Here is a 16,716-nt window from a genome sequence, read left to right as displayed (position 1 = left end):
TACGACACCTTCCTTGAAATGCCTTGAAAAGGCTGTCGTTTGCACAATTTCACAAATAATCACCGGGACCGAAACAAACCTGTAAACTTTTCCCGGGTTTATCGCGTATTTTAACTTTTTCCTCGTTGTCTTAGGAGCTGCAGGGCCATCACAAGGGGGTGCGAGGCCCTGTGCGAACTTGACAGATGGTGCGAGGCCCTGTGCGAACTTGACAGATGCATGAACTTACGTGCATGAAATCATGCGATAGCTTACTTTACACATAGCCAAGGCTACCGTCGGTGCATTTTAGTAGCCTAGTAGTCTAATAAGCTACACCAGCTTGTCTTTAAGAGGGGAAATGGTATAGCCTATAACATTAGCTGAGTCACATTTGGCCATATGGTGTTTATCATAGGCTACATCACGAAACCAAATAGTATAACAAATGCGCTTTGTTTTACAGGGGAAATTAATTGGGCATGAATCATTGTGCTGAACGGTATTTGTCAATGAGCAGAAACACACACGACATTCAAACTGTTGATAAGATGTGCACTATGGAAACTGGTCTGTAGGCTAACATTGGACAAATAAATTACACTGACTCGCCATATCCTGACTCTGAAAAAACATTGTCTTGCTTTGCCGCAAACTCAGCAATGAAATCATAGGCCAGTTTGCAGGTAGCCTATAACGTCTTTTTCAATTCATAGAAGGGAGAGCCCAGTCTCTCCTGTGACATGGAGGTGCGCAAATAGTTTTTAATAGCCTGTTCAACTTCGAAAAGCTTCACCCGATGCCAGTCACTCGCAATTTCAAATTTCGGGAAGCTTTGTTCAATCTTTTTAAGTTTTAAGTGCAGTAGGCCCCTATCTGCCCCCTTTGAATTATATCTCGAGCCTATTATAAGGTCCAGTGCGTTATGTCCTGGGATTCGGACGTGCTCAAAAAGAAAAGAAAAAACACTTTTTTTTTATAGATGGTTATGAGGAGCAATGTGAGTCTGAACTCCGTGTCATTCAGACTCAACCTCTTGTTGCTTTGATATCTTTTTCGTTGTCGTTTGAACGTCGGCAAGCAGGCATGTTGCGGTTGCAATTTAAGTGAAATTTCTACAGTAGGCCTACAACATGCACCATGCTTGTTAGGCTGGGCTACTGTCTTGTACAGGTAAATGTTCAACAATTGCTGGTGTGCAGGCTATAATCAATTAGCTAAATCATTTGTCCAACTGTTTAAAAAAAAAATCGTCTACATTCAAACGCTAAAGGTGCTTTGATATATTTTTCGTTTGAACGTCGGCAAGCAGGCATGCTGCTGTTGCAATGAATGAGGATAATTGGTTTTATCTGCGGATTTATTTTTTGCATTATTTTGAATATGACTCGCTCCAGTCTCAACAGCACGTCTACTTTTTCCACACGCATCTAAGTTCTATCACACATCCCCTCTCGCTTTCTCTCTTTCCATCCCTGCGCACGGGGCTTTCTTAAAGGAGCTGCACCATTTTACAATTGCATCTACATTTTCATATTAGAATGTTTTGTCTGTTTAAGTGTAAGCTTAAACTACCGTGATCAATTTAAGTTCCCGTGCCCCCGCTGAAAGTCTCATGCGCTTATCGTTACACTATCACATATATAAGTAACCGTGACAAATAGGGTATAAGATATATAAACTCACGCTATTGTATTATCATATATGTTTGGTAATGGCTCACTGCGTCATGGAAGCAGTTAAGTCAAGTCGCATCAAAAGTGGTAAAACTCCAGGTGACACCTTGTGGTTATTTGTGTCAACTGCAGTTTGTGCCATTTCTGCTGAGAAAATGGGGTGCGTGATTCATGAAGGAACCCGTCCAAACTTAACTGGGACCCACTGTAGTGCCCCGGTGGACCCCTGCAGTAAGACAGGGCAATGGCCATGGCACAGGCACCCATGGTAGAGAGGCCGTGACAGTATATATGAGTAAATGTGAGGGTGTGGGTGTGTGTGTGTGTGTATGTAAGAGTGTGTGTGTGTGTGTATGAGTGTATGTAAGAGTGTGTGTGTGTGTGTATGAGTGTATGTAAGACTGTGTGTGTGTGTGTGTGTGTGTGTGTAGACTGTATATATAGAACTGGACAGTGTGTGTGTGTGTTAAGAGACTGTATATATAGAACTGGACAGTGTGCGTTAGTCCAGAGCCCCTGGTGGCTGGCTGCAGTACAATGTGTAACTCCGCCCATCCCCATGTATTTCAATGGCCAAGTAGCCAACTTTCCGTGTCACTTTTCTCACCTAAAACTATTTCTGTATCAACAACTTTTTATTCGAAAAAATAGTTTTCAAGATGCTTCAATACACACAATTTTTCTTTTCTCGCTGAAATTATTTTTTTTAATGTTATATTAACAAATCTAAAAGGGCGGTTTACACCTATGATTGACAGCTGGCTGGCTGCAGACACGACGGTTTGTCCATTATGTTTTACCGCCTAGGCTGCAGACACTACCACGCCATCGCCACTTATTTTAACGACACCAGATTTCGACACATAATCTAACCTAAATAAGTGTTGCTGTTATTATCATTAGGCTATATCTTATCACAGTCTGACTAAATACATATTGATAGTCATACATTGTGTAGTTGTTTGTAAGAGACATCGTTGTTAGTTGTGACAGATTCTTTGTGAAAAAAAGATATGTGCTGTTTTTCATCAGATGCTAAGTATATTAGCTCATAGCATGCTAAATCATGCTAGCATTAGCCAGTTGATAGGTAAAGTAAAAGGGCTCTGCTATATTGATCCGAAGTGACGTTAGCCATAGTCACCATCATTTACAGTCCTACTTGTTTCAAATGGTTTAACGTAACCAGTGATTGCCGCCATCATCGTTGCAACTTCATTTGAATACACTTAAGTCACTGGAGAAGGCGATGTTAAGTTTCATTAACGTTAACTCTTGCTTAGTTTTAAATGGCAATAAACGCCACCTAGCCTGCTAGGGTCGACAACCTCGGTATGCCCATTTATGAATCAGCCCGACAAATAACGCGCAGTGCTACTTGTGTTTTAGTGAGCACATTATTGGACCATAGCTTAACGTGAGGAGGGATTCAAAGTTACAAATGGCCAATTTGCTTAGTATGCTCAGAACAGCGGTATCTGAAAATGCTGAGTTAAGGTATCGTTGTTACCTGCAATTGCACTGCTGGAGAAGCATTTTGCATTGGTATGATTTGATCAGGTCTTGCCAGTGATGTGTAGATCCTCCCATAGACGTACATCATTTCAAAATAATACGTCTAAATTAAAAACTGTGACAACTCATTGATAGGCTCTCTCAATATGTCTGTAATCGTATGCCTCTACCACAGGCTTGCTAGTCTTTCACCAGAGAGGGTGCTCCATTATAAATCAAAAATGTAATATTGCAGCCTTCATGTCAGCTGTAAAAATATGAGAACATGGACCTACTACATCAGGATACTCTGTAAACATTTTACACATAATCAGGAAGCTACTTTGCTGTTCAGTGTGTGATGTGTTTAAAGTGGTACTACGTTTAAAGAAACATTTTTTATTTCTTTGTTTCAAGTGCATAAGAAAATACCACATTATGATGATGGTTATGGTTACCCTTAACAAATACAAAACAATAAAATACTTAAAACAGGGATCAATCAATAGCCTAATGAAATAAACAATGAAAATGAGGGGGGAAAGCAATAATAAATAATAATGGCCATTCAATCAATAATATAATAACAATAACATGGTAAGACTACATTAAGGAGAATATCAATAATAAACAATGTCAAATTAATCAACAGCCTATAATGAAAATAAAACAGTACTACTGCATACAAACCATAATGTATAAGAAGTGCTTAAAAGACCAAAAACTATCACAAGAACGAAGAGCACTGGGCAACTCATTCCACCAACATGGAACCACTGAGGAAAAGAGTCTTGAATTTGACCTAGCGTTTAAGACTGGTCGACACAACAGACGCTCATCAGAAGACTGCAGTGGGTGGTTGGGGATGTATATCTTGATCATTGAATTAAAATAACAAGGAGCAGATCCAGTCAGTGTCCTATAGGCCAAAGTGAGAGATTTAAATTTAATTCTGGCTACTGTAGGGAGCCAATGGAGAGTAACTAGGACAGGAGTTACGATGTGTCCTCTTTGGCTGATTGAAGACCAGTCATGTTGCCGCATTCTGAATGATATATCACACAAAAGAAATAAAAAAAAAAAACATTCAATATTGATTTAGTATCAACCAATAATTATTCTGATATTAATATTCTTGTAACGTCTACATCTTTGTGTAGGCTACAGTTAAATACTAAGCAATGGCCTCTAACTTAAATACCAAGGCAGTTAAATGTGGTATAGTCTACGTGATACACAGGACTACACAGTAAACCCATTTAAAAAACATCATCATCTCAGTATACCCATTTAAAATAGGTAAGGATACGTATTTAATAACATTTGGGGTTGCTCACAGTATACCCACCACTACAACTAACTAACTAGACTACACCACTGGTTAAATGGCGCATTGCAATTTACAATTTGTGTGAGTTCAGGTGCATACAGAAAGTTGAAGTTTGGGTGACATCAATAAAGAAAATAGAAAAAAAGGGATATGTACAGCATCAAGTATGAATGATGTCACATTAACAGAAGGTTCAGAGCAGCGGCAGACCTTTCTTGGTGCCACGCAAGTTATTGAAAGTCATGTGTTTTCAGAACGTAGTGGTGCTGTGCCATGTCCCATGTATAAGGGGCTTCAGGTTGATCCAGTGACGGTGGGTGATGATGTCAGAGAGATGGATATCAGGGGACTTGGAGAAAGGGGGAGGACATGCCACCTCAGACCACCCCAGCCAAACCACTTCACGTAGGCATTCCCTTGCTTGCAGACTAATGTAGACCATGGAGACCACCTTGCCGCCACCTCCAGTACATTCAGCCATCACCCATATCTTACCTGCAAAAAGGAAAGTTACAATAAAGTTAGTCAGACAATTTTACAACATTACAAAGCATCTAATCAGGCACTCAACACCACTAGTAATACCAATTAATTAATATGTGTGCAATAAACTTCACAGCCTACCTAATGTTAACTACACATTTAAATATGCGGTGTGAATGTTATTAACTTGCGTCAGCTTGAAAAATAACGTTATCAGTATGACTGATCATGGACGTTAGATGACAAACTAAGGTCTTTCTTAAATGTTCACCGATATCCCTGGGAAGTGACTGGTTCTTGGCGTAGTGTTTATTGCAGGCATTTCATTTATCGATCATTCACTTATGCGGTCTACAACTACCGACCTACCGATCTATTTTTTACAGTCTATGCTACCGACCTACCATCACAGAAGTAGCTCTAACAGAGGTGTCTGTCGTTAACGTTAAAAAATGCAACGCTGGCAAACTGGCTAGTAGTTACATTAACATGACGGGTTGATGAGGTCCATGCTTCACATTACGTTAACGTTAACTTGCGTTGCTTTATCACATCATACCGTTGCTTTATCACATCATATACTGTACTGACTGTCTAGTGTTATTAATCCCCATGTACAGTCAATGGTTACTCCATGTTGAGATGGCATACATTAAGATTGAGATATTTGAAAACAGCAACAACTAATAAAACCAAGTATATCATGCATCGACTGTTACGGGAGCTGTGTGCTAATCTTCACTTCAATGACTAACTTAGCCTCCCGTTAACGGTAACGTTAATGTAGCTGCTGACGTTAGCATGTAATTCGCTGTCCGTATTTCTGTTGTTAGCTCATTAGTATTCACCATACTAAATTGTCACCGTCTATAATCAACATAATAAGCTCTCTTAGACGTATTTAAGAACACCAATAGACAAAAAAAAACTTTTCACTTGATACGCAACACTTACCAGACAAGAACAAACTGTTGTTTGTTGTTTGTACTGTACTGTTTAGCTAACTCACAGCCGCAAAATTCATCCAGCCAGCTAGCCTTCGGTGCCGAGTCGACCTGCGTTGTGGAAAGGAGAAGGGGGTGGGTTTCACTTGACAAGGGGCGTGTTTAACTCGCTGAGTGGCAACTGAGTGGGCGTGCCTGACCGCGACTCCTCTTCACTGCGCATGCTTCAACTTTTGCTGCGCAGCCGCACTTCAAATTGGCTCCAAATTTTCCAAGATGGCGTCGCCTCGGCGGCTTCAATTTCATAGAACACTGCAGAATGCAGCCACACTGTCCAGTTCTATATATACAGTCTATGGTGTGTGTGTGTGTATGAGTGTATGTAAGAGTGTGTGTGTGTGTGTGTATGGGTGTATGTAAGAGTGTGTGTGTGTCTGTGTGTGAATGAGTGTATGTAAGAGTGTGTGTGTGTGTATGAGTGTATGTAAGAGTGTGTGTGTGTGTATGAGTGTGTGTATGTGTGTATGAGTGTATGTAAGAGTGTGTGTGTATGAGTGTATGTAAGAGTGTGTGTGTGTGTGTGTGTGTATATTGTATGTAAGAGTGTGTGTGTGTATGAGTGTATGTAAGAGTGTGTGTGTGAGGGTGAGGGTAGTAATCAGTGTGTTGGAACACTTGGTGTCCATGCGGCTCTTTGTACGGTACACTGAGAACTTGAGTGTCCCATTCTGCTGGATAACGATTACTACCCTCACACACTCTCACATACACTCATACACACACACACACACACAGACACACTTGGTGCCCATGTTTGTACGGTACACTGAGAACTTGAGTGTCCCATCCTGCTGGAGTAACTCAGTAGAAATGCTTAAATACATGCTTAAGTATTAATGTGGAGTAACTCAGTAGAAATGCTTAAATATACATATGTGACCAGGCATGGCAAAACCAGGCTCAAGTCGCAAAGACGCAAGTCGCGAAAAACGACTTTGAAGGTTTTTTTTTTTCAAAATTAGTTATTTTCGATTTTTTATCTTTAATATCTTATCTTCAATATCATCACTAAATCAAGCTTCGATACTTACTGAACCAGCATGCTGTTTGTTTACAATTGGAATGGAGATGGACAAAGCACAGCGGATTGCAGATGACCTGAATCTGATGATGAAGGCGACTTCATTACATTGGAGAACATCCCTAATCTAGAGCTGACCTTAGCCGAAGATAATTACAACGAGGAAGAATCTCTCGGTCTGGCAGCAGAGGACCTAGATCGTAAGATATCAGATGCTATTTCCACAGTTACATTTGACGGGAATAAAGTTTGTGTGTTAGAAACTTTATCCATTGCTACTAGCTAACGTAGGCCTACAGAGGGTCCCCGTTAAAAATTGACACTTCATTCACGATAATGGTGATTCACGCAGCTGGGTGACATGTAAGTACAACTGCAGCCGCTTGGGGGCAGCATAGTCCGCTGTGGTGTTCAACGGTCGAACCGACGGCGATTCGACAGCAAGGGTTGTGATTGGCCGAAGTTTTCAGTGCGTTTCTCTTTTTAGCAGCCCCTGCAACATGCTAATCCACTGTAGCCTAAGCTTTGTACATAATGTTAAACATAGTTTTGATTCAGTGGCAAGATTTCTTGATTGTATAGTGCCTGTCTCTCAGTAATGTTTTAAAATGAGAGCTTCGGCCAGCTGGCAGTAGGCTACTTTGTCGGTAGTCATGAGAAGTTCGCTTGCTAACAGAACATAAAAATGCTGCCCAGAAACCTTGTGAATAGTTCTAACACTAACGAGGTTGAAATATAGCCTTTGCCTACAGCATCTCCTTAACAGTAATGTTAACAAAATGACAGCATTCATATGACAAAGGAAAACGAATCCGTCACTCAAGACTGTGCCGCAGCCGTGGGGCAGAAAAACGCCAGGTGGCCATTCCACAACGCTATAAAGTTAACCTAAATAGCCGCTGCTGTAAGCTACAATCGGATTTTATTGTATACCCCTGTTGTCTCAATGATGATAACATCTCATTCCGACTATATTTTCAAAGTGTGCCGCTCATTTGCATTATTAACATAACATCGTATTTTGTCATCTTTGGCTAAGACATGCATTCCGTTAGGGGATATTGAACATATTTAACATTCTCTAACCATCGTGGATTTCAATTGGTGCAGTTGTCAGCACAAAAATCATTTTATTCTTTTTGCTCTTTGCATTGCTCTATGCTGTTCTATGGTGCTTTCTGCCTCTTTGGTTGGGCGCACGATGTTTTCGACGCTTCATAGAAATCCATATATAATGAGCGATAAAACGACTTGTTGACGCTTTTGGGACATTAATCTACATGTAGGCTACGTTAAGCTTTAAGGATTGTATCTGTAAGGATTGTACTGTCGTTAGCTATTGGCACCATAGGCTACTAGCCAAAACCCATTACAGATAGTTTCGGTGGGCAATTCATTTGAATAATGCGAGAATGTCTTGTTTTGACTGATGGCAGGGGTGCTTGCATTGTGTGTGCATTCAAATTAACAGGGTTTGCAAACATGATCTCATGTTTGTTTAGTTCGCGTTTTAGACTATTTTATCCATTGCTAAACCTGCTAAATCCATTGCCAACCTGGTGCCTTGCACTGGGTGTGGAGGGTTGATCTTAATGTCATGTAAATGAGGACCATTGTGTTCCCCTGCCATGGATTGAGGGAGAAAGTAGTCAAATTGAAAATCCTGATTTCTCAGCTTGTAGCTTTGAGATGTGTATACTTTAAAATGGCTACAACTTATTCAAATATTATCAGATCTCCATGAGGGAGACATCATTGGATAGCTTTGAAACTACACTTTCAGAATCAAAATGTCTCTGGGGAGACATGTGCCTGGTTTTGCCATGCCTGGTCACATATTACATTACATATACATTACATGTACATTACATATACACATACATTTTAAATGTATATATAAACTTTAAAACTGTGATCAAAAGATAGTGATTTAGTGATGATATTGAAGTCTCTCATCAATAGTTAGTAAAGATAAAGTGATTTAGTGATGATATTTAAGATAAGATGATATTAAAGATAACGTGATTTAGTGATGATATTGAAGATAAGATAAAGTGATTTAGTGATGATATTGAAGATAACGTGATTTAGTGATGATATTGAAGATAAGGTGGTTTAGTGATGATATTTAAGATAAGATAAAGTGATTTAGTGATGATATTGAAGATAAGATAAAGTGATTTAGTGATGATATTGAAGAGAATGTGATTTAGTGATGATATTAAAGATAAGATGATATTAAAGATAACGTGATTTAGTGATGATATTAAAGATAAGATGATATTAAAGATAACTTGATTTAGTGATGATATTGAGGATAAGATAGCTTGATTTAGTGATTATATTGAAGATAAGATATTAAAGATAACTTGATTTAGTGATGATATTGAAGATAAGATAACTTGATTTAGTGATGATATTGAAGATAAGATATTAAAGATAACTTGATTTAGTGATGATATTGAAGATAAGATAACTTGATTTAGTGATGATATTGAAGTTGGTGATGATCACAGCTGCTCTGTGCTGTTCCCACGGAAACGGTAACCTCTGGTGACCTACGCTCCTCCCCTTTCCCCCGGCCTTCCTTACGGCACACTCATGTTCTACTGGTGGGCGTGTGTGCGTGACTCAGGAAAGTCCCCCTCTCACACACACTATACACACGCTCACACACACGCGCTCTCTCTCTCTCTCTCTCACACACACACACTCTTTCTCACACACACACACACACACACTCTCACACACACACACAGACACACACACACACTCTTTACACACACACACACACACACACACACTCTTTTACACACACACACACACACACACACACACACACACACACACACTCTTTACACACACACACACACACACTCTTTACACACACACACACACACACTCTTTACACACACACACACACACTGTACACACACACCTTACACACACACACACACACACTCTTTACACACACACACACACACTTTTACACACACACTCTTTACACACACACACACACACACACACACACACACACTCTTTACACACACACACACACACACTTTACACACACACACACTCTTTACACACACACACTCTGTACACACTCTCCCTTTTCCTCGCTTGAGTCCCCAATCTTCTGTTCTTCTGCTCTCCCCGTCCAACTCCCTCTCACTGTGTGTGTGTGTGTGTGTGTTTGCATAGAAAAGTCGTACTCCAAAATCGTTTCTTTTTTGCTAATTTATTTCCACACAGCAGCAGGGGTAACAGACGTTTCGGCCTTCATCAGTGTGTGTCACCCCTGGCCACTTCCTAGTCTTAAAAAGTAGCCTGTCTAGCTAGGAATGGAGTCATCAGTTGGAGCGCTTGGTGTCTCAACACAACACACAGCACATATCCAGACATTAATAAAGGCATAGCAGAAAAAGTGTAGGCTACACTCCAAAAATACACTTAATACGACAAGTCAAAACATTCATTCCATCTGGTGACATAGAACGTAGGTGATGCATCCAGAACGCCTCCCTTTGAAGAAGCTTCCTGTCTAAATCTCCCTGAGGTCTATGTACGTGTTCTATACCAGTGCATTTAAGATCTTCTAAAGTGTGATTCTTTTCTATGAAATGTGAAGTTATGTCACTCCTACGAATAGCTGATTTGTGTTCACTCAGTCTTGCTCTTAATTGTCTCAATATTTTACTAACGTTTGATAACTGACACGGGCATTGCAAAAGATAAATTGTGTTTTTCGTAGATAAATTTATCAATGAACCAATTTTGTAAATGTTTCCCGTGTGGATACAGCTAAATGTGTTAACATGTGTGGACAAGCAGCACAAATCCTTTAATGAAAGAGGAATTCCCTGTGCAAACCACGTCCAACCACCAATACAGTGTTTAGATTACTAGGCCTTGTGAGTAAAGATCACAAATGATAGATAGATACTTTATTGATCCCCAGGGGAAATTTAAAGGTCTGGTTATTCCTTCGCTGTTTCTGGGTTTTCGCCTGATTTGGGCTTGCATTTATCACGACATAGCTCCCCCTGCAGCTTTGGTAGCAAGTGACTGCTACGCTAAACCCCCACTAGCTAGCGAGCTAGCCATCAATAAACCAAGCTAAACACATACAGGGCTCACAATAAAACGGTCGAGCAAACACATTGTTCAAGAGACTATCAAATCACATTACAAAAACGAAGTCCACCCAAGGGTAGGCTACTTACAATTTCAACAGCAAAAAAGCCAAGTCGGAGTCCGTTTTGCACTCTTCTTAGAAACTACAATCTGACTACATTTTCGAGTATTTCCGCCGAGTTACATCCGGATTTCTTCGGTCCGGGACCAGAAAGTTGCATATTAGGTTTTTCCGCGGAGAAGCACTAGGGGGAGACGAAGCACCCACCAAACGACCCAAAAAGTGTTGTAGAACCATCAGAACGACTCTCAACCTGCATAATTAAGGTCATTTTTGCTAAAATTGTTGCATAGGGCCTCTTTAAGTGTTCAAATTCAAATTCAAATGTGTTCTTCAGAGAGGTGTCTGCTGATAGAATATGCCAGTGTGTGTTTGCAATTGATATAATAGCTCTTGATCATTTGTTATAATGAGTGCGTAATTCACTGAAAAAGGGCGGGTCTGCTTTTGTTCTGTCTTCGATAGTAGATTTGATCTCTGCGAGGATCTTACTTTTTCATAGGCTGTGTATGTTTGCATACATACTGTATGGATGTATCCATGTTTGTGTGCGAAAATGTAAGCTTTTAACTACATGTGCTTTTCTGTGTGTGTGTGTGTGTGAGTGTTTGTGTGGGTGTGTGTCTGTGTCTGTGTGTTTATGTGTGTGTGTGTGTGTGTGTGTGTTTGTGTGTGTGTGTGTGTGTGTGCGTGTGTGTGTGTGTGTGTGTGAGCAGGTCTGTTTATAGAGAGGTTCTGTATGACCGGGGGGAACAGTCCTATTGGTTACCTGAAGGCCTATCACACCAACCTCTATCTGTCAGCAGATGCATACAAGGTCCGAGAGGCTCTAGACGAAGGTATTCACACACACACACACACACACACACACACATGCACACACACATACACGCGCACACACACAGACGCACATGCACACACACACATACTGTACACACAGACACACACACACAGACACACAAAAACACACATACAGGGTACTTAAGTACTTCTTCAATAAGCTCCTTCTTCTCTTTCTCGCACCCCCCCCCCCCCGTGCTCCTGCAGGCATTGCGGCGGCGACCATGTTTACCCCTGAGAAGGTGGTGGAGGTGAGTGAGGCGGAGCTGCGTGTGGCGTTCGACGGGGACGCTGTGCTCTTCGACGACGAGTCGGAGCGCATCTATAAAGCTCACGGACTCGACAAGTTCTTTGAGCACGAGAAAGCACTGGCAGACAAGCCACTAGATCATGTAGGTCAACCACGTGTGTGTGTGTGTGTGGCATTAGTGTGTGTGTGTGTGGCGTTAGTGATTATGTGAAGTGTGTGTGAGTGTGTGGAGTGTGTGTGAGAGAGAGAGAGTGTATGTGTGTGAGAGAGTGTGTGTGTGTGTGCGTGTGAGTGTGTATGGCGTGTGTATGTGTGTGTGTCAGTCCTGGCATCACTGAATTGAACAATAATGTATGGAGGGGGGTGTTGTAGGCCTACATAGACTATTATAAATAAAAGATAATGAATTTTCAAACCTGTACCAAAACACATTTTTATTCAAACATCACAACGTGTTGGTCTTTACTGTCGCGGTGTTGGCACAGTAGCTTGCTGCTAGCATGTAGTCTAACATCTGCCTCCCCTCCATGAGAAACACCAAACTCTCTTCTACACTTTGCAGAATGCTTTCATCTCGTCGCTTAAGGCTTTGTCAATCCACGGGTACCTCCCCACCCACTCCTCCCGGTACCTGCATAGACGCTTTTGCTTTTAGCGGGTTGGGGTCCGTACATCAGCCATGTCAAGGAATGAATGAAAATGAGCTAAAATCAGTGCATATTTGCACCCAATTATAGAACGCCAAAAAGAAACAAAGTAGCCGGGCTGCATCCAGACACTTAGCTGCCGGTCCGGGGTTGCATGCAGTCGACTCAACCTCTCTACGGACAGTTTTTAATGTTTATAAGAAAAGAACTACTCAGTATTCTGATTGAGTATAATTTTCGGGACAATTAGGGCCGGATTCGGGATAAACGCTTAGATTTCGGGACTGTCCCGAATTGCTCAGGACGTCTGGTCACCCTAGGGATAATGTATAGAACGCTGGTCATTATAGACCCTTTCAAGAGAGTTCCATTATCAGCATCATAGTTGGCCCCACAAGACTTCCGTTTTAACATTCCATATGTTATCTTAATGCAGAGGAAGTATATTGGGGCCCAAATAGAACGTTCAAGCATTGTTTTTGTTTTTATTGTTGAAAGGGTCTATTGGGAAAATAAGTCCCGACAGGGCAACCCGGACCCAGACGCGCAGCGGAGGGGTCTTGTTCCGTCCTGAAGGGACTTATTTTCCCAATAATGACCGGCGTTCAATACATTATCCCGCTTATTACACGGCTACTAGCCAAAACGAAACAATAAACTCCCCACGATATGTCTTATACCTACATAGCCTAGGCTATAGCTTGTTTGTTACCGTTCATCGTGGCTTTTGCTGAGAAACAAATAGTTCGCAACAACACACACTGAACTTGAATCAAACATTCTTTAGAACACAGCTGATCAACCAGTTCCAGTAGTTGCGGAGTGATTTGAAAGACCTGAATTAGAAGCACAAACTCCGTTGCCACGGCCATTATTTTTTTCAGAGGTCCTTTAGTCGAAAATAATGACCGCTAGAACTTTGGGAAAATTAGTTTGTCAATATAACGTAACCCCTTCTTTTAAAAAAAAATGTTTGGGGCTTTTATGCCTTTTTTAATGTGACAGGATAGTTGAGAATGACAGGAAGTGAGTGGGAGAGAGACCTAGCGTTCATGACCTAGCGTTCATTCCCAGTGAAAACATCATCATTCCGCGTCATTCACGTAACGTAATGTGTGAGTCAGAGGTCAGAAACTGGGGCTAGACTTTGCTAACAGAGTTGCCCAGTTAGGGGCTCGCCATCACTTTTGTCGCCACGCTGTAGTTCGCTTGTAGTCCATGTGGCCTTTCATGTCCAACAGTTTTAATGTGAACTTGGGAATTTGCCGTTTTTGTCACTTGAAAGCTGCATATCTTTCTTTCACAAGCGTCTTACACTATATTTTAAGCAAATACAGTTGTTTATTTAGGATTAGTGAGTGTATGTTTTAACCTTTGTTGTGGCATTCGTGTTTGTCACACATTCCGACGGCAAAGCACATGAACACTTGCTGTGGGAAAAACAAAGAACGTTACCAAGCTCTTCAAAACTAATCTGAAATCTAAATCAGATCAGACGGCCACCATTCAACCCGAAAAAGTCATATAACCATTCCACTGGCTCCAAAGCTGTTAAGGTAAATTAAACTAAAAAACCTGCATAGTTCGCCTTTAAATAACAATGTATAAATACTACACTTACCTTAAAGCTTGTGTAAAATGTGTTTAAATCACAATGTGAAAAGATTCATTAAATTAGTGGTGTAATAATCCAGTCACTAACCAATTCGCCTGCTGCAGGCGCTGCATGATATCATTGTGCTGCAGCGCCCATGGTGTTCCTTGATTGTTACGCTGGAATGAGAGTAGAGTTCCATGTCAAATCAGCCTACAAAATCGCTACGTTTTATTTTCCGTTGGTCTTATTAGGGCCCGAGCACCGAAGGGCGCAAGGCCCTATTGTTTTTGTAAGGATTATTATTATTTTTTTCTATATTATTATTTGTAAGGATTATTATTATTTTTCTATATTATTATTGGTATTCTACTTTTTGGCTTTCCTGTTTTTGAGGTGGTTAACATCGATCGAAACATCGGTCGAAAACTCTTGAAATTTGGCACACATGTCAGGTGTCACGCATCTCAGTTAGGTACAAGAGCTTGACCCCGGGCGTGGCCCAGGGACTCACTAGCGCCCCCTTAGGTGACTGATCCCGTGGTTGCCAAATATTTTGACGTGGTTAACATAGTCGAAAAGTCTTGAAATTTGGCAAACACATCAGGTGTCACACAAAGCAGCTAGGTAAAAAAGCTTGGCCCCGGGTATGGCCCAGAGACTCGCTAGCGCCCCCTTACGCCCCCTTAGATGACTGATCCCGTGGGGGGCATATACTTTCAGCTACACACACCAAATTTGGTAGGTGTCTGTATCTCCCCAAGATGAACAACTTTCGTATGTACAATGCATTAGCCACGCCCAACAGGAAGTGAGGTATTTGGGATTTTGTGCAGACTAATATGTGATGAAATATGTGATGAATCATGATGCCAAAAGAGGTGCTTCCCATGGGTGAAAACGCATGAAATTTGGCACACACATCAAGTGATACAGTGAATAGACAGGGATAAAAGCTTGGCACCGGGCGTTGCCTAGGAACTCCATAGCGCCCCCTTATGTCACTGTGACTTGTGGTTGGCATATAGTTTTAGATACACACACCAAATTTGGTGGGTGTATGTAACTCCCAAAAACAAACAACTTTTTTATTAACATGCCATTAGCCACGCCCACAGGAAGTGAGGTAATTGAGATTTTGTGCGTTGGGGACATGATCAATTTTAACATACTCCTCCTAGACGGTCGATCCGATTCATGTCAAAGTTGGTACACATGACGCCGAGATGTTGCTGATTATAAATTGTGAAGCCTTTTTTTGATATGTTGTAATTTGACGAAATGGCGAAATTATTCATTTTAATGCCCTTCCACATAAACAATAAATGTGTCATAATTCACCATGCATGGCTTGAAATGTTTTAAATTTCACAGGTCATTGAAGACCATGTTAATGATAATATTCACATGCCCATAATGCATGTTTGGCATAGCGCCACCAACTGGCAACAGAAAGAATGACAATTATGCTGATTTCACATGATCAATTTGAACATACTCCTCCTAGACGGTTTGTCAGATTCATTTGAAATTTGGCAAACATTATGCCAAGATGTCGCTGATGTTAAATTGTGAAGGGACTTTTGAATGTTGTAATATATTTGATATGATTTTAATATCTCACCACATAAACAGGAAATGTGTCATAAATCACAGTGCATTGAACGAATGGTCTGAAACTTCTCAGGTTAATAGATATCATGATTATGATGATATCCAGACACCCAATGGGCCTGCCTGGCATAGCGCCACCACCTGGCCAAGCAGGAAATGTGCCAGAAATGGACAATGCCTTAAGTGATTGATCTGAAAGTTTACAAACATTTTGGATATCATTATTATTGTGATGATATTCACATGTGTAATTTCAATGCCTAACATAGCACCACCATCTGGCCAAAAAGTGTATCAGAAATGTTCTTTGCTGAAAATGAATGGTCTGAAATTTCTCAGGTTAATATATTATGATTATGATGACACCAAATGGGCCTGCCTTGCATTACGCCCCGACCTGGCCAAGCGAGTAAATGTGGCAGAAAATAAAATACAAAAGCAAATAGCACACGCATCAAATATGTACATTTCACAAACGCACCACGTCGGCGCTTTGTTGGATTCCGACATGTCACGGGTTGCGGCCCGCAGGTGCTCGGGCCCGCCATTGCCGCTTGCGGCTATATTTACTTTTTCTAACTTGAGA

At 41.0% G+C, this 16,716-nt stretch overlaps 1 protein-coding gene across 1 annotated transcript in view; it reads left to right on the top strand.

Moving 5' to 3' along the window:
• nt5c1ab (5'-nucleotidase, cytosolic IAb) overlaps positions 1-16,716 on the top strand; it is a 53,195-nt gene that overhangs the window by 22,461 nt on the left and 14,018 nt on the right. The window contains exons 4-5 of the mRNA XM_048239250.1: positions 11,902-12,024; positions 12,233-12,417. Of these exons, the coding sequence (XP_048095207.1) occupies positions 11,902-12,024; positions 12,233-12,417 (308 nt within the window). The remainder of the gene's footprint in view (positions 1-11,901; positions 12,025-12,232; positions 12,418-16,716) is intronic.

The sequence above is a fragment of the Alosa alosa genome, chromosome 1, assembly GCF_017589495.1.
Source record: "Alosa alosa isolate M-15738 ecotype Scorff River chromosome 1, AALO_Geno_1.1, whole genome shotgun sequence".
Classification (NCBI taxonomy): domain Eukaryota; kingdom Metazoa; phylum Chordata; class Actinopteri; order Clupeiformes; family Clupeidae; genus Alosa; species Alosa alosa.
This window is presented reverse-complemented; position numbering and strand designations above follow the sequence as displayed.